Consider the following 17,790-nt stretch of genomic DNA (forward strand, 5'->3'; position numbering starts at 1 on the left):
GTGCTACTGAATTAAACCAATTAAACCACTGGTACATTATGACACGACAAATAATAAATTTATTGATTTATCAATTCATACTTTATGTTTAAATGTATTGTAATGATACTAATGTTCATTGCGTAATATATTTACTGACCACCTTTGCGACCGGTCTTTTCAACGGACCATCATAACCTGATTTAGCCCAACCAGGCGCATCTGATGGCGCTATTTCATCAACAGATTCGCTGGGTTTATACACCTGTTCTCGCTTTTTGATACCTTTTTTTGTATTTTTGTCTACATAATACAAAAATCGGCGCAACTTTTTGTTTTTTTTAAAAAAATAAATTAGCAATATGCTACCTTATAAACCATTTCAATAAATTCACTTACCGTGCTCGATCGCCATCGCAGATTACGTACAACTATTATATTTTGCCCGTCATCATCTTCTGAAAACTCAGGGCTGTGATAGCCGTTATCTGAGACGATTGGCAATAATTCTTCATCCTTGAACTTTTCGATCAGTGGATCTTTGAGTTCCTTTAAATTAACAATTGTCTTTGACCTGTTTCTCCTTTTCTATTTTATAAAAACTCGTAAGTAAATAACAATTACCAGTAAAATATAACATTTAACATTTATATTTACCTCCAATCATCGTGAATTTGCATGCTTCTGTCACGCCACCCTCTTCTTTTCATCTTCTGGCTTATTTTTATTGCAGAGATTCTCTCTCTGATGACGGTGTCTTTGATGTATCATCTCGTATACGACACCTTCCCCTATGGGGTAGGTGTTGAGATCGAGAGTTTTTATTAAGTTCAGTATAATCTTTTTTATTACAAGGTCTTTCTGTGATTTGAATGTTTTCTCTATATCGAGTTGATCTTCCTGTGGCAACCTTTCTAAGTTCCAAAATAAATCTCGCTAAAATAGTATTATTATCAGTAAACTTATAAAGTAAAAATACAGTGAGAGCTATATATATACTTGCAATGCTTCTCTCATATTTTTGCGCAATTCAGACATAAGTTGGTATCTTTTAGAAGTAGTAGGATTTGGCTGTTGATTTTTTGACTTTTTTCTTTTCCTGTCACCTTTTGGTCTAGAATCAGAACCAGAATCAGAATCAGAACCATCAAAGGCACGAGTGCCCCTTTGGTTTAATTTTATCAATTGTGTAGTTAATCAATTGACCCATACAGTGAATCAGAATGTGCAGAATACAATAAGCAGAATTACACGATATACGCTATAATGTACCTGATTCCGATTCCGAAATAGATTTAGTTTTCGATTCATATGAATTCATTTCTGATTCCATGCTACATTTTGTATAAAATTTACAAATATATTTTTTAATAACTAAACTGATATGAAGGTTACACACACAGTTTTTTATTTATGTTGAAAAAATGAAAGTTAATGAAGAGAAAGTTATGTATCGGTGGCTTCCGAACCATAAATTTTGGATAAAAAGGTTCGGGTTACATATTTATCTGTTAGGAAGCCTTGTTGGTAGACACTCCAACAGGCCTGGAAGCTCCCGAACTTTTGACGTCGGAGGTATACTTCTCAGTAGAATTAAAAAGTCAATGTCAAAATATTACGGCATAGCCAAAAACAATTACGTCAGTACAAATATTTACTAATAAAACATATAATTACGGCAAATTACGGCATTTTAATTACGTCTGTCATAATTCAAAAATTCAATTCTGCTGATAAGTATAGTCGGAGGCTTCGGCCGTTGCAGTCCTCCCAGAGCTTCAAAACATATAACTTCCAAACAACAAAATTTGTTTTACTTACTCGAAAGAGGACTGAAAATTTCGACTAAAAAAAGAGACAAATAACTTAAGTTTAAAAAACACGTCATTTCTCACGCTGCAAGACTATTAAATCATCTGAGCAATTTTGAACAGACCGTGTGGTCATTTTCTAGTTTTACCATAGTACAATCCAATTGATATTAATTTTCCACTAATACCCCGTAAAACTTCCTACCTTCACATGCCATTTAGCAACAATAGTCTATTCCAATGATATTAATATACAATTAAATAAATCAAATGACCGATTGGTTTTATCAAACCGGAATTGTACATGTTAAAAGTTTTTTATTACCGAATTCAAGCTAAACGCGATTATCTAAAGCACGTCTATCTAGAAATTTATAAATAGATTAAAAGATTTTAAAGATTGCACTTATATATTTTTATTAAACGCTTTTAAACTAAAGAATAAAGATACACGTAATCATATCTACAAAAATTAGAAATAAAGTACTCTGTGATTGTAAAAAATGTAATGGCAAGTTTGTTGAAGAACGAACCAGAAAAAGTCACATGGAACTAGAGCAACATCTAGCATATAATGTTTCTGGCTTTGTCCCTTTTTTACCCAGAAATAAATACGATAAGCAAGCATATATCACTCCAGAAATCGAACATGGTCTGGTTGCAGAAAGATCATCAAGCTCAAAAAAAAAAACAGAAGAAGAGCCAATTTCATTTGATTTTGCCGTTTTAGTCCCCATAAAAGGTGGGAACAAGACCAGTTTTGAGAACCGAAAGTCAATCAGCAAGAAAATTCAGGTAATGATAAAAGAAATAGACCGATTGACCCGGTTGACGAATATGAACATGAATACGAAGGTGACACACTTTCAAAAGATGATGATATAGTTTTGAACGATCATGAAACTCCAGTTGAGCAATTTATTGTGCCTGAAAATGATTTAAAATTTGAATATCCCGACACAAATGTCAATTTTGTGGATTCTTGGATATTAATATGGATATTCAAGTATCAAGCAAGATTTCGCTTGCCAGACGTTGCAATAGATTCTTTGGTCAAGTTTTTTCAACAATTATTAATGGATGCTGATAAGACGAGATTCAAAGATTTCCTGACTTCTTTATATACTGCGAGTAAGTTGTTACAAATCGGCAAGCAATCAAAAACTTACACAGTATGTCCAAGCTGTAATACATTATATAATACAGCTGAAGTTGTGGCGGAAGAAAGATTCAATTGCACACATGTGGAATTTCCAATGCAACCAAAAAGAAAACCTTGTGGAATGGAATTAACCGAACAAGTTCTGCTTGGTGATGGACATAAAAGACAACCGAAATTGTTATTTCCCTTGCCGAGTTTGAAAATGCAAATAAACAGTTTATATCAACGATTAGGATTCCAGCAGCAATTACGAAAATGGACCAACCGGTATATCGATAATGGTATGCTAGCAGATGTTTATGATGGTAAAATCTGGAAAAATTTTCTTGACGTTTCGAATGTACCATATTTCACACCAGAAACTGCAGATTCCCACTTGGGAATTATGATCAATCTCGATTGGTTCCAACCCTTTGAATCATCTGTATACAGTTGTAGGGCGATTTATGGAGTTATTTGTAACCTACTACGTGAAGTTAGATTTAAAAAAGAAAATATGTTAATACTTGGTCTATTACCAGGACCAAATGAGGTTAAGTTACACAAAATTAACTATTATCTCTTCCCGATTGTTAATGAGTTATTAGAGTTCTGGAATGGGATTAAGATTCCCGCCGCTGGAAAAAATATCCGATTAGCATTAATATGCTGTTCAAATGACATTCCTGCAGCGAGAAAGCTCTGTGGTCATGTATCAGCATTAGTGAGCTGTCATAGGTGTTATAAAACATCAAATTCAAATGGAAATGGAAATAAGTCAAATTTTGGTGGATTTGATAATATGGACGACTGGTTTGTAAAGAAAGACTTAGAGGAACATCGGCAGAATGCCGAGGACTGGAGGCTATGTAAATCTGAAGAGAAAAGAAAACGTCATGTAAGTTCGACCCATGTTAGATGGTCCGAACTACTTCGATTGCCATACTTTAATCCAATAAGGCACCTTATCGTAGATTCGATGCACTGTTTGTTCCTCGGAATAGCCCATTGGATTATCAAAAAGTTATGGATTGATGGTGGTAAAATCATGAAATATGACCTAGAAAAAATGGAAAAGCGAGCAAAAACAATATAAATACCCGCGGATTTGGGATGCATTCCTAATAAAATCGCAACTGGAGAAGGATTTTCCAGGTTTACGGCCGACCAATGGAAAACATTTGTTCTAATTTATGCTCCCATTGATGTGGGATTTGCTCGCTGAACCAGATCGAAAAATCTTGGGCAATTTCGTTGAGTCATTACTCTGCTTGTCGAATTATTGACCATAATATATTGAACGAAGCGCACAAACGGTTGCTCAAAGTTGCAACATTAATTGAAGAAAATTATGGTCCAGAAAGGATCACCCCAAATCTTCACTTATGTCTTCATATTGCCGATTGTTGCTGTAACTATGGACTATTATATTCTTTCTGGTGTTTTTCTTTTAAAAGAATGAACGGAATACACTGGTCGAAATAAAAACTTTCAGTCATGTGACAAATCGGCTGATCTGTCACACATTTTGGCCAAATTTTAGAAATTATTAAAAATCGGCCAAATTTCGACATATATGATTTATGGTCGATTTATTGAATTATTTAATCAAACGTTACGCATTACGCGTTACGCATATTAAAAGTTTAAAAAAGGATCATCCTTTTTTAAACTTTTTTTAATTTTTTTCTTTCCCTCCCCTTTCCTTTCCTTCATTCCCCTTCCCTGTTTCCCCTTCTTCCTCTTTCCTTTCCTTCGTTCTCCTTTCCCTTCCTTCTCTTTTTCTTCCTTCCCCTTCCTCCTTTCACTTTTTTTACTTTTTTTATAGGTTCGGCTTTCGGGTGGGCTTCCGAAGTACAGAAACTCCAAAGATTCGTAAGTACGAATACTTTGGAGTTTATTTTATTTTTTTTTAATACGAACGGTTACTAACTGTTCTTTTTTCTTTCTTTTTTTAGGTTCGGCCGTTCAGGTGGGCTTCGAAGTACAGAAACTCCAAAGATTTGTAAGTACGAATACTTTGGAGTTTATTTTATTTTTTTTTTAATATGAACAGTTATTAACTGTTCTTTTTTCTTTCTTTTTTTTAGGTTCGGCCGTTCGGGTGACTTCTGAAGAATAGAAAAAACCAAAGTTTTGTAAGTTCGGAACTTGGTTTATTTTTTTTTAATATTATGAACGGTTATTAACCGTTTTTTTTCTTTTATTTTTTATAGGTTCGGCGTCTCAGGTAGGGCTTCCGAGTTCCGAAGAACGAAAAAAACCAAAATTCGTAAGTATATACGAATCTTGGTTTTAATTTTTTTTATTTTTTTTTAATTTTTTTAATTTTATTAATGAACGGTTACTAATAACCGTTCCTTTCTTTATTTTTTAGGTTCGGGTAGGCTTCTGAAGAACGAAAACCCAAAGATAAAGATTCGTAAGTACGAATCTTTTCTTTATAATTTTTTTTTTTATTTTTTCTTTATTACGAACGGTTACTAATAACCATTTTTTTCTTTATTTTTTAGGTTCGGGTGGGCTTCCGAAAAACGAAAATCCAAAGGTAAAGATTCGTAAGTACGAATCTTTACTTTATAATTTTTTTTTTTGTTTTTCTTTATTACGAACGGTTACTAAAACCGTTTTTTCTTTATTTTTTAGGTTCGGGTGGGCTTCCGAAAAATGAAAACCCAAAGGTAAAGATTTGTAAGTATGAATCTTTACTTTATAATTTTTTTTTTGTTTTTTCTTTATTACGAACAGTTACTAAAACCGTTTTTTTCTTTATTTTTTAGGTTCGGGTGGGCTTCCGAAAAATGAAAACCCAAAGGTAAAGATTCGTAAGTACAAATCTTTACTTTTTTTTCTTTTTTTTGTTTTTTTCTTTATTACGAACGGTTACTAATAACTGTTCTTTTCTTTATTTTTTAGGTTCGGGTGGGCTTCTGAAAAACGAAAACCCAAAGGTAAAGATTCGTAAGTACAAATCTTTACTTTATAATTTTTTTTGTTTTTTTTTTTATTACGAACGGTTACTAAAACCATTTTTTTCTTTATTTTTTAAGTTCGGATGGGCTTCCGAAAAATGAAAACCCAAAGGTAAAGATTCGTAAGTATGAATCTTTACTTTTTTTTCTTTTTTTTGTTTTTTTCTTTATTACGAACAGTTACTAATAACCGTTCTTTTCTTTATTTTTTAGGTGCGGTGGGCTTCCGAAAAACGAAACCCCAAAGATAAAGATTCGTAAGTACGAATCTTTACTTTATAATTTTTTTTTTGTTTTTTCTTTATTACGAACGGTTACTAATAACCGTTTTTTTCTTTATTTTTTTAGATTCGGGTGGGCTTCTGAAGAACGAAAACCCAAAGGTAAAGATTCGTAAGTACGAATCTTTACTTTATAATTTTTTTTTTAATTTTATTAATGAACGGTTACTAATAACCGTTCTTTTCTTTTTATAGGTTCGGGTGGACTTCCGAAGAACGGAAAAAGGAGAACCTTTAATATTCGTAAGTAATATACTTACGAATCTTTTTTTTAATGTTATGGAACGGTTACTAACCGTTCCTTTGATTTTTTTTATAGGTTCGGGTGGATTTCTGTCTTTCAAGGAACGGAAAAAACTAAAGATTCAGTATAAATCTTTATTTTTTTATTTTTGTTTATTATTACGAACGGTTTCTAACCATTCTTTTTCTTTTTTTTTTAGGTCAGTGTCTTCTGAAGAATAGAAAAAACCAAGATTCGTAAGTACGAATCTTGGTTTTATTTTTATTTTTTTATAATATTAACGAACGGTTACTGATAACCGTTCTTATTTTATTTTTTTAGTTCAGTGGACTTCTGAAGAATAACGGAAAACCAAGATTCGTAAGTAAGTACGAATCTTGGTTCTTTTTTTTATTTTTTATTTTTATTTTTTATTACTACGAACGGTTTACTAATAACCGTTCTTTTCTTTTTATAGGTTTCGGGATCTTTAGAAAAAGTGGAACCAAGATTCGTAAGTACGAATCTTAGTTTATTTTTTATTTTTTTTAATATTATTATGAACGGTTATTAATAACCGCTCTTTTTTCTTTTTTATAGGTTTGGTGTCTCGAGTGGATTCCGATAAACAGAAAAAACCAAAGATTCGTAAGTAGAATCTTGGGGTTTTTTGCTTTTTTTAATATTATGGAACGGTTACTAACCGTTCTTTTCTTTTTTTTATAGTTTTGGTGGGTTTCCAAAAGATCAAGATTCGTAAGTATATACGAATACATGAATTATGTGATTGTGGAATTGTAGATTAGCAATACTTATTTGTAATATGCATTTATAAATAAAGTTGTGATTTTATTGCGAATATCAAATAAAATGAATTGTGGCTGAATATTAGTAAATAAATTTAGTACAAATTTGCAATATAAATTAAGTAACATTCGGAAAACTATTCACCAAAATTTGCTATCTGAAATTGTTCCGAATGTTAACTGAATTTTGGCTGAAATTTCAAGCCGAACTTTAGGCGAGTGGCAGCGAATTGCAGCCAAAAAATCTGCTAAAGTTCGACCAGCATTAGACCATAAATCAGCCTAAAATCGGCTGGCTGAATTTTGGCCGATTTGGACTATTTTGACCAGTGTAATCCTCGGTAGGCTATTTTGTAAACTGTTTAATTATTAAGCTTGTACTAATAATTTATTAAACAAAATAACAAAATATCAATAGGTTCTTTTCCCAATAGTCATCATCAAATTGAACCTGAACTTTTACGAATTACCATGCAGCATTTGAGAATTGATGAGCTTGTGTCCACTCAATCAAATAATGATAAGCTTGTTGAAGCTTTAAAATTAATACAGTCACAGCCAACTTCCGGAAGTTTAGCAGCTTACGACAATTTTAATTATGCTGAACTGTATCAATTTAGAAAAGCTTTCTTCCAAGAAGTTGATGATACAATTGTCGGTAGCGAACCATTTCCTGGTGAAATGCATACGCCATGTAGAAATCAGGTTGCTTTACCTGACAATATTTACCAAATCTTAACTGATTATTATAATGATGCTTACGAATTACAATTTGCAACAATCGCCAAAATATCAGCCAGTCCAAGCGATACAATTGTTGTGCCGAATGTAGTTAATCAATTTGGCCATGTTAGGATTTCAGCAGAAATTTTTGGATCAGCAACGGCATCCCGATACTTGAAAAATGCTAATGTATTGGCAAATTTTATACAGGACAATGAAACGACTGATTTATTTTCCGGTCAGGCGTAATATTATTTTGAGCATACAATGAGGATTTCTGGTAAGCTTAAAACTCATCAATTAGCATTTGTCAAATGGTATAAACCAGCACCAAACCAGCAAACTCGATTTTATACAAAAATTGATAATGAAAAAAGCTCAAATATTGAACTTTGGCGGAATGAATTTTATGATATAGCACGGAATTGTATAATTCCAATTCATTACTTATATAGCCGATTTGTATCTACTAAATTTTTAATTGGTAAAAAGAATCCCATCGCATATAATGCTGTAATCCCAATAAATAGACAATTTCACTTATAAAATTATTTCTATTTTTAAATTTTAAATTTTTATAATTTATTTTGCAGCAATTCCAAATTTTACAGTATTTACTGGATGATTAAACAATTTAATACTGAAGACTCTTTTTTTCAACATTAATTGCCAAACCAATTTATTAATATTTATCAAAATATATCGAATAATAGAAAATTGGACATGCAAATATGAAATTTTACGTATGTTTTCATTATAGCAAATTTCATAAGTTGCGTAACATCTTTTTTACCCTTGCTGTGCCCAAACAAATCTAACGATATAGTTTTTACCTTATTTTGAGCTTTACCGAGTTTTACAAAGCGTGTTAAAATAATTGAAAATTGTCAAAAGTTTAAAATTAATGAAAATAATCGATTTAAAAAACATAAAAGACTGACTTCTATTATTGTATTATATTTTTTTTATACTTTGGTTTTTTCGTTTTTTAAACGTATGAATATGAACAAGGATAAAGAGAATATTGAATTATTAGATAAGTTGATCGGCAAACGGCAGATGTTTAACTTCAATCCAATTAATCGGATAATAAATCATCGAGTTTCTGGTTTTGCATTATGTATGATATGTAAGAACGAATCTACCAGTGAAAATCTGATGTCCCCTCGCAATTATTCGGATGAAGAAATTTAATTCCCTATTGTAATTAAATTAGAAAGTTTAAAATTTAGCTTGTATTGATTGGCGTTAAATTTAAAATAAATAAAAATTGTAGAAAATTTTTCTCGAATTCAATTTATTAATAATAATATTTCAATTGGGAATGGTGCATCACTTGATTTACTAATAAATATTTGAATATCAGTAACTTGATTGAAAAACGGTTCAAATTGTGCCAGTTAGAAAATGCCATTAATTACATTACAGCTGATTTCATAATGTACGGGACACTTAGCAAATTCTAAAGAACGGAAGTATTCAGTAAAGCTCAAAATAAGATAAAATTATAACACCACTCTCGGAACAATATTTCAAAATTAGCGTATAATTAGTCTAAAGTGTGTAATGAAGGACTATATATTATTAATCGTATCAGTTTCACAAATGTCCCGTTTTACTAATAATATCCTATTTTCGCCTACAATATATTTTTTCAGCCTACATTATAATATATCATCTTCAGTACCCATTAAATTTTAAACAAAATAAGCGTTTTAATTTAATAAAATTATATCGAAATAAACCAAGTATATAACCTATTGTAGTGTATTTTTTGGAGGTTCGACGTCAAGATGCTGTAATGTATAATTATAAGACCTTGCTCTTGTCAGCTTTGCATTTTGGATCGCAAGTGAATGATCTAAATTACCGATAAATATTAGTACAAAACCACTAAAAAAAATATATATATATTACTGACCCTTGCGGCTTTTCGTTCATTTATTATCTGACATTTTTTCTTCATATTCTCTTTTATATTCATCTGACCTAACATCGGTAAATAAGGGTAATTATGCAAATGTTTTTTAAAACTAATAAAATTCATATGATGATACCTCGCATGTTTACGGGTGCTTTTTCCTTTCTCCACAATACTTGGTTTGCGAAGGTTTTTGTATATTTCTAACTTTTTATAGAGATCATCATTTTTTTTTCTGAATTCTTCGTTGATCGCTATTAATGTTTCGTTTAGATCTTGGGTTTCCTTTAATTCTAGGAAAATTTTATTTAATTTCGTTTCTAACTCTTCAACATGAGCCTTTAATTTTTCGTTTTCGACCTTTAAATCTGAAAGTTAATATAAAGATAAACCGGTTTTCAAATGTATATCATAAAATATTCGTTAATAAACAATTAAGAATCAGTATTAATATACCTCTCTCAGTTTCATCTAATGGTTGCCGACTCAATTTTGGCAAATTTGCTACCGATTTTGGTAAGTGGATTTTAGGAATAGATTGAGAAATTTGTGGGATTTTTGATGATGAAGTGTTAATAGTATTTTGTTTAATATTTGATGATATATTACGCGATGGATATTTTAGATACCTTTGTATCAAATTCGATCGTGACGATGTACTAGATGAAGTTCGTGAAGTATTTGGTGATAATGGGACAACTTATGAGCCGTCTTCATTTAAATCATCAGGAAGTACGAGGTAAAAAGGACCCTCGCCATCTTCAATTTTTTTAATATTTTTTGTATTCTTTGACATTGCAGAAGAAATTTGAAAAAAAAATTATAAACACGATAAAATCAAACCTTGAGAAAATAGTTTATTTTATAACTTAAAAATTTGATCATGTAATATTTCAGAAGTATATTCTTCCGAAGTTCAATTAATCTTAATTTAGTTTAAGTTGATGTAAATTATTTAAATTATTTGATGACAAACTTCGATAAATCACATAAATTCAATGCGAAATTTCGATAAATTATTTTCTTAATATTGATATCAAATTCGACAAATTACTTAAATCATTAAAATTGATGGGCAATTCGATAAATCAATTAAAGTTAAAGATATATGTATGATGTTTTGGGAGGGAGATACTAATAGAATGCAAATTTTAAAGAACTCAGAAATATTCGGATAATTTGGGTTTAATAATCATAACCAAAAAATTTTATTAACAATTAATTAATTTTATATTTTTTTATTATTGGCTTTTCCAATTTTCCTAATGATATTTTAATGATGCCGCAAAGCAATTCAACTTTTGTTTCTTTTTCCGGATCAAACCTTTTAGGAAAATTATTAAAAAATTGTTTAAATTTTCTTAAAAATTAAAAAAAGAATTTACCTTTTTGGAAGGTGTATTGAAATTTCGATCTCATCTTTCAGTATATGGAAACTTCCTTTTTTACATTGAAGACCTGCTTCAATTTCCTGGTTATACTTGAATTTGACGTATATGTTCCTTGCTTCAAAATTATTTGTTTCTATTTCAATGCTGTTTTTTTCAACAGTAATCGCTTGAATATAGACGATTAATTCATCGCTATATTAAAATATAATAAATAAAACTTTAATCAATGCTAAATAATTATATTTAACTTAATAAAATAAAAATTTCAATACCTTGATTCAAAAATATTATATTGCGGCGAAGTTTGTAACTGCGACTGCGAAGTTTGTGACTGCGAGGTTTGTGAGGTTTGCAACTGCAACTGCAACTGCATCTGCGAGGTTTGTGACTGCGAGGTTTGTGACTGCAAGGTTTCCGATTGTGACTGAGACGGAATGTGCAATAACGGTTGCACTTCAATCTGAATTTGAAAATAATCTTAAATTATTAATACAGAATACATCTAATAATTACTAAAAAGTAACTTACATCATCGTCTCTATAATGCACTTTTTTTGCTTTTGCTCTGTTAAAATTTAATATTTTTCCACGTGATCCTGTAAAAGATTGTTCTTTTACATAATTAAAAAAATTATCTCTCTCCACTTCGTTCTCAAAGTGCACGAACCCAAACCTATAAATAAATAATAATAATAGAATATTGTTAGAATTACTATAAATTAAATAAACTACACCAATAACATTGTTTATTTTTTATTTACCCCCAATCATCCTTTTTTTTTATGTGTTTAAAGGGGAATTGCAATGTATTTTTAAGAAAATCAGCAATAGTTATTGCCTTTATTTCCTCTAATTCATCTGAATATTCTCCTCCAAAAAAAATGGACAACTTAGTTGTATAACAACATGGATATGAACTTCTTCCTGTTTATATAAAAAAATTTACATTGAAGAATAAATAAATACCTCAGTAACAGAAGGAAAAAAAACACCCAAAAACAGCCAAAAACAAAAAAGCCTCCGTGAAGGAAGGAAAAAAATCAGCCTTCCGTGAAGGAAGGAAAAAAAAAATCAGCCTTCCTGAATGAAGGAAGGAAGAAAAAATAGCCTCTCGTGAAAAGAAGGGAAAAAAAAATAGCCTCCTGTGAAGGAAGGAAGAAAAAATAACCTCCTGTAAAAGAAGGAAAAAATACAGTACTTCCTAAGGAAAAAAAAATAAGGAAAAAAAATAAGGAAAAAAATAAGGTAGAAAGAAGATATAAAAAAGTTGGAAAAATAAACCATATATATACCCATCTTTGATCTAGCGAAGCTGAAAGAATGATAGTAGGCTTAGTGGGTTTGGCGGGCTTGACTATATATAAAGAAATTAATAAATACATGTTATATAAATAAACAAGGACTGCGTTGATGAAGTTTCGCAGTTGGGCTGAGCGTTGACGCGTTAAGAAGAATAAACAAGGACCGTGTTGATGAAGTTTCGCAATTGGGCTAAGCGTTGACGTGTTAAGAAGAATAAATAAGGACCGCGTTGACGAAGTTTTGCGATTGGGCTGAGCGTTGACGCGTTAAGAAGAATAAACAAGAACCGCATTGATAAAGTTTCACGGTTGGGCTGATCATATTGTGCAACGTGACAAGAACAAAAAAATATAGGATTTTTTTTATCAGTCCACATAGTTTCTAAATACTGTACTGTAATGATGTAAGCTTTTTTTAAAAAAAGAAAATAAAGGATATTAAAGTAAATTGATCAAATGCCGACTTACAATTTGTTGCAGTTAATTTGGCAAATAATCATACACCGGTCACCTATCACACCTATCATATGCCGATTAGTGACTAATTGGTAACTGGAAAGAATAGAATACTAAAAATCGGTAAAAATTAGGAGATTCTTACTATCTCCTTTTTATTATTACAATAAATGATCAGATCTATGAAATATAATTTTAATAAAATATCGTTGGTTGTGTGACATAAAATTTTATATAACTCTATTTGCATTTAATTTTTTATTTATTTTTGATTTGCAATATCAGATCGGTCAGTTCAGTTATTTAATTTCAAAACTAATTATGATGGTTGGTGACCGTTAGGTCGATAGTGAATTTGATGTACTTATGAAGTTTAAAGTTCACATCATATCATTATAGCTACAATTTAATGGATTATCAGTAATTCAAAAACCACTTGCACGCTAAAATTTCTCTATACCGATTAATGAATCTCAATTATTATTACACGTAAAATTCGCAAAAAAAGTTTCAAGATTCCTGAATTTTGTTGATCAGTAGTAAAACTGTTTCTTCCACTTTCTTTTCCTTTTCGTCATCTTTCTTCTCTTCCTCATTTTTCTTCTCATCTTCCTGATCCTCCTCACCTAATATTGAAACGAATATTATACAAATGTACCGTACTGTCAATTACTCAGTCATGATGCTGGCCGTTTGAATGTTTTCTTTTTTCTTGGATTTTCCTTTCAGAAGATGAACGGCTCTTCTTTAGGTATTCCTCTCTACGATGGTGATGAAGCGAATGAATTATATCGTAAATGATTCCATAAGTAAGGTGGTGTTAATGGATTTCATTATGCCAGGTATGACATTGTTGTTAACGAGACTCCGCTACTTAAAGAAAGTTTGTTGTACATTATTAACTTGCTTATTTTCTGGCAAAGAATCGTATTTCTGAATAACCTCTTTCTATATATAAAAATAATATTAGAAAATAATTAAAATTTACAATAAAATTGATAGGTGATATCCTTATTTACCTCAACGCCTCTCTTAGGCTCTTTGGCATGTTCTCCTTTTTAAAATAAAAGAGGACGCTTGAATTGTCTGAGCTGCTTGGGCTGTATGAGCTGCTCGAACTGCTTGATGTTCGGCAGGACTGCCTTAGCAGCTTTTTTACTGAGCGTTTATATGATGGATTTTTTTGTATGTTTATTTTTATCAGATTTTGGTAGGTTTGGTCGGTTTACGCTGTCGATTTCCATTTCACTAGTGGCGGATTTTTTACTTTTTTTTATATCTTCATCCGAACTTAAGATAATTGGTTCTTCTTGAGAACTGAAGAGGCTCGGTATCCTGTAAGGCAAACTTTCATTAATTGGCGACCTTTGCAAATTGTTCGTTAATTTTCTACACATTTCCGACAAGATACTTGACCGAAGGTTAAATTTTTTTTTTGGTTATTTAAAGCATTGTTAACCGATTCGATACGTCGAATAGATTAACTATGATTTGCAACAGAGATTAAGACGTTTAACTACGACTGAAATCCAATCAAACAAGACACGCTTAAAATAGGGAGTTCGTTTATAGTGTAAAAGGTTATACTTTTATTATAGAACTTTATAATTGGCGTTAACAAGAACTAATAGGAACTAAGCGGTTAACTAATTCGAACTGAATAACTAAACTTATAACGAAGGAAAATACCAACGTTATTTATATAAAAGTTACTACATATAAAGATATAATAAATATAATAGATATAATAAATATAAGAAATATAACTAATATAATAAATATAACTAATAAATTAAATATAATAAATAAAATAATTATATCGATTATATTAAATATAATTAATATAATAAATATAATAAAAATAATAGGCTAAGTAGGCTGCGGCTAGGTCGGCTTGGCACAGTTGGGCACAGTAGATCCTAATTTTCCACATGATCTTCTGGCGCAGTAAGTTGTAACTCTACACGTGACTAGGGGTAACAGCATGCATCAGCTGATTGCCCAATTTTAATTCATCGGCATTATCAATAACCATATTAGATTTGTTAATTATTGTTATATCATTCTGTTGTTTCTTACTGATACTGGAACAAAAACGAAAGAAAAAGAAAGAAATCGGTCTTTTCTTAACCATTAGACCGTATGCTATGATCATATTGATATATTTATTTTATTAACTATTTTGTAATGATCAAATAAATAATCGATATTAAAAATATATAATGAGTTAATGACAGATTTCTTTCTTTCGTTAAATGTAAAGAAAAAAAAAAATATCGTTAATATACCAATAAATCTAATAAATCTAATAAGGATATTGAAAACGTTGATGAAATAGTTGGTAAGACCGGCAATTGCAGATCATGCTTTTTTTTCCTTTTTTTTCAATAACTAAAAATTTTTTTAGTAACAGGTTAAATACCTGGCACAATGTATAGAAAAACTGACTAATCACAAGAGTCGCAAGGTCGGCAGATTTGCCCTACGGAATTTCCACGAGGATGTAAAATAAAAGTGGAAAAAAGTGTTATTAAAAAAATCTGCCGACAAAAAGATATCAAAAAAAAGTTTCTAATAAAAAAAGAAAACCGGTTTAATCGTCAAGTAGTTCGTCAAGTAGTTCGTGCGATTCAAGCGGTTCAGAGAGTGAAAGTAGTTCAAGTTTTTTATTTAATAAGGAATGATATGCCAATAAGCAGTGCTCCTAACAGATCAGATCAGATCAGATTTTACTTAAATTCAATCTGATCTGAAATTAATTAAATCTGATCTGATCTGATCTGATCTGAATCGATCGGTTTTAAATTTAATCTGAATCGATCAGATCGACTCGGTCTGAATCTGATCTGATCTGATTTGAATCTGACCAAATCTGATCTGATCTGAATCCAATCTGATCTGATCTGAATCTGATCTGAATCTGAAATAAATATAAGACCCCAGACAACTTTTTGCAAATTGACTCTAAATTTCAAAAAAAATCAGTTTTTTGCGATTATCTTGGTATCTAGTGATCCGATTCATGCGAACTTTTTTTTATTTTGTAGCTCTCATCGAGCTCTACAAAATAAAAAAAATCTGCATGAATTGGATTACTGGATACCAAGATAATCGCAAAAAATCGAAAATAAAAAAAGAGCAAATTGGGTCTTTTTTGGCAAAAAGGTAGTTAGTTATGAATTATATAAGAGATGTCCAGGGTCCTATAAATATATTATAAAATTAAAAAAAAAATACATTTTATTAAATATCTTACTATTTAGTAATTTTAAAAGTTGAAATACTGTCCATTTAAATCTTAATAAAATGAGTTAAATGGTAATAGTTTTGTATTTTTAAATGTAATAAATAGTGAGTTATTTAATAACTATTATTTTACAATTAATTAAACTAAAAATTACCTAATTTATTTAACTTTAATTTTGAAGTTAAAGTTTATTTTATTTAAAATTTTAAAATTTTAAAAAAGTAATAATATATATGTTATTCACTTAAGAAAGTAGTCCACCAAGACTGTAAACACATACAAATTCTTATTGTTTTAACTGCTAAACAATTTCGTTTATCTGTAATTAAATTTTTTCCTACTGAAAAACTTTGTTCAAAAGGAACACTAGTAGCAGGTATTGGTAAGTAATCTCGAGCCATTTGTGAAAGATGAGGAAATTGTGATTCATTAACTTTCCACCATTCCAATGGATCTGTTTCTTCATTCATTAAAGATAAGGAAAGGTATGTTTGAATTTCATCAATATATTCTATATTACGCCATTTAAATACACGTGACATAACTGATTTTTCTTTAATTTCAGAAGTATTATTAAGAACTTCAGGTTTAGTAAAAGCATAAAATTTGTTGTAAATATTAACAAATCTAAAAAAAATAATAATAAAATTAATATATTATATTAAAAAAAAAAAAAAATATTAAATTTATATTTACTTTTGATAAATAGTATTAACTAATGTTTCTTCCCAATTATGATCTTTGTAATATTTTAATTTCAATCTTGGATCCAAAATTGTTGAAATTAAATATGTATCATTAATTTTGTTATAATACTCAAGTAATTTTACTTTACACTTTTTTGCTGTTTTTTTTACTATTTGATTCCATTTTTCATCATCATCATTTTCTCCATCATTTTCTTCATCATTTTCTTCATTTTCTTCATCATCATCTTCATCATCATCATCTTCTTAGGACCCCGGATATCTCCAAAACAGGTCATAAGTCACACTTTCGGCAGATTGGCCCATTTTTCAGGGAATTTCGAAAAAAATCGTTTTTTGTAAATATCTCGGCATCCAGTGGTCCAATTTTGATGAACATTTTTTTAAATTGTAGAGCTAAATGAGGGCTACAAAATAAAAAAAAGTTCATTAAAATTGAATTACTGGATGCTGAGATATTTACAAAAAACGATTTTTTGAGTTTCAGCAAAAAGGGGTGTTTTTGGCCAAAAGTCCATTATGACCTTTATATTAGATATCCGGGGTCCTATCTTCTTTATCATTACCAATAACATCTTCAACATGATCAATAAGTATATTATATAAAGGTACAGTTAATGAAAGAGTTGGATAATGACTTCCTGTTATAATTACAGTAACTTCTTTAAAAATTTCAAGAAAATTTTTGATTTGTTCAAATATAGCCCATTTTTCTTCTGAAAATGTATATTTTTTAAGATCTTTATCATGAAATACAATATATTCAAGTGCCTATTAAATTTAAATTTATAATAATTAATATTTAAAATTATTTAAAATATTAAAAATACA

General features: G+C 30.1%; 3 protein-coding genes across 3 annotated transcripts; 1 reads left to right on the forward strand and 2 right to left on the reverse strand.

Annotated features, from left to right (window-relative positions):
• Positions 1-115: 115 nt before the first annotated feature.
• On the reverse strand, positions 116-1,312 carry OCT59_019699 (uncharacterized protein; the record flags this gene model as incomplete). The annotated part of the gene is made up of 5 exons (XM_066143721.1): positions 116-307; positions 379-567; positions 832-915; positions 979-1,085; positions 1,252-1,312. 5 exons carry the CDS (start codon positions 1,310-1,312, stop codon positions 116-118), a joined length of 633 nt encoding a protein of 210 aa, XP_066005444.1.
• A 6,372-nt stretch (positions 1,313-7,684) lies between these two features.
• Positions 7,685-8,185, forward strand: OCT59_019700 (uncharacterized protein; the record flags this gene model as incomplete). The annotated part of the gene is made up of 2 exons (XM_066143722.1): positions 7,685-8,041; positions 8,147-8,185. 2 exons carry the CDS (start codon positions 7,685-7,687, stop codon positions 8,183-8,185), a joined length of 396 nt encoding a protein of 131 aa, XP_066005445.1.
• A 1,688-nt stretch (positions 8,186-9,873) lies between these two features.
• Positions 9,874-12,019, reverse strand: OCT59_019701 (uncharacterized protein; the record flags this gene model as incomplete). The annotated part of the gene is made up of 8 exons (XM_066143723.1): positions 9,874-9,925; positions 9,994-10,225; positions 10,314-10,486; positions 11,243-11,440; positions 11,521-11,708; positions 11,777-11,844; positions 11,916-11,921; positions 12,010-12,019. The coding sequence occupies 8 exons, from the start codon at positions 12,017-12,019 to the stop codon at positions 9,874-9,876; spliced, it is 927 nt and encodes a 308-aa protein (XP_066005446.1).
• Positions 12,020-17,790: the final 5,771 nt, after the last annotated feature.

This window comes from Rhizophagus irregularis, chromosome 29 (assembly GCF_026210795.1).
Source record: "Rhizophagus irregularis chromosome 29, complete sequence".
Taxonomy (NCBI): domain Eukaryota; kingdom Fungi; phylum Glomeromycota; class Glomeromycetes; order Glomerales; family Glomeraceae; genus Rhizophagus; species Rhizophagus irregularis.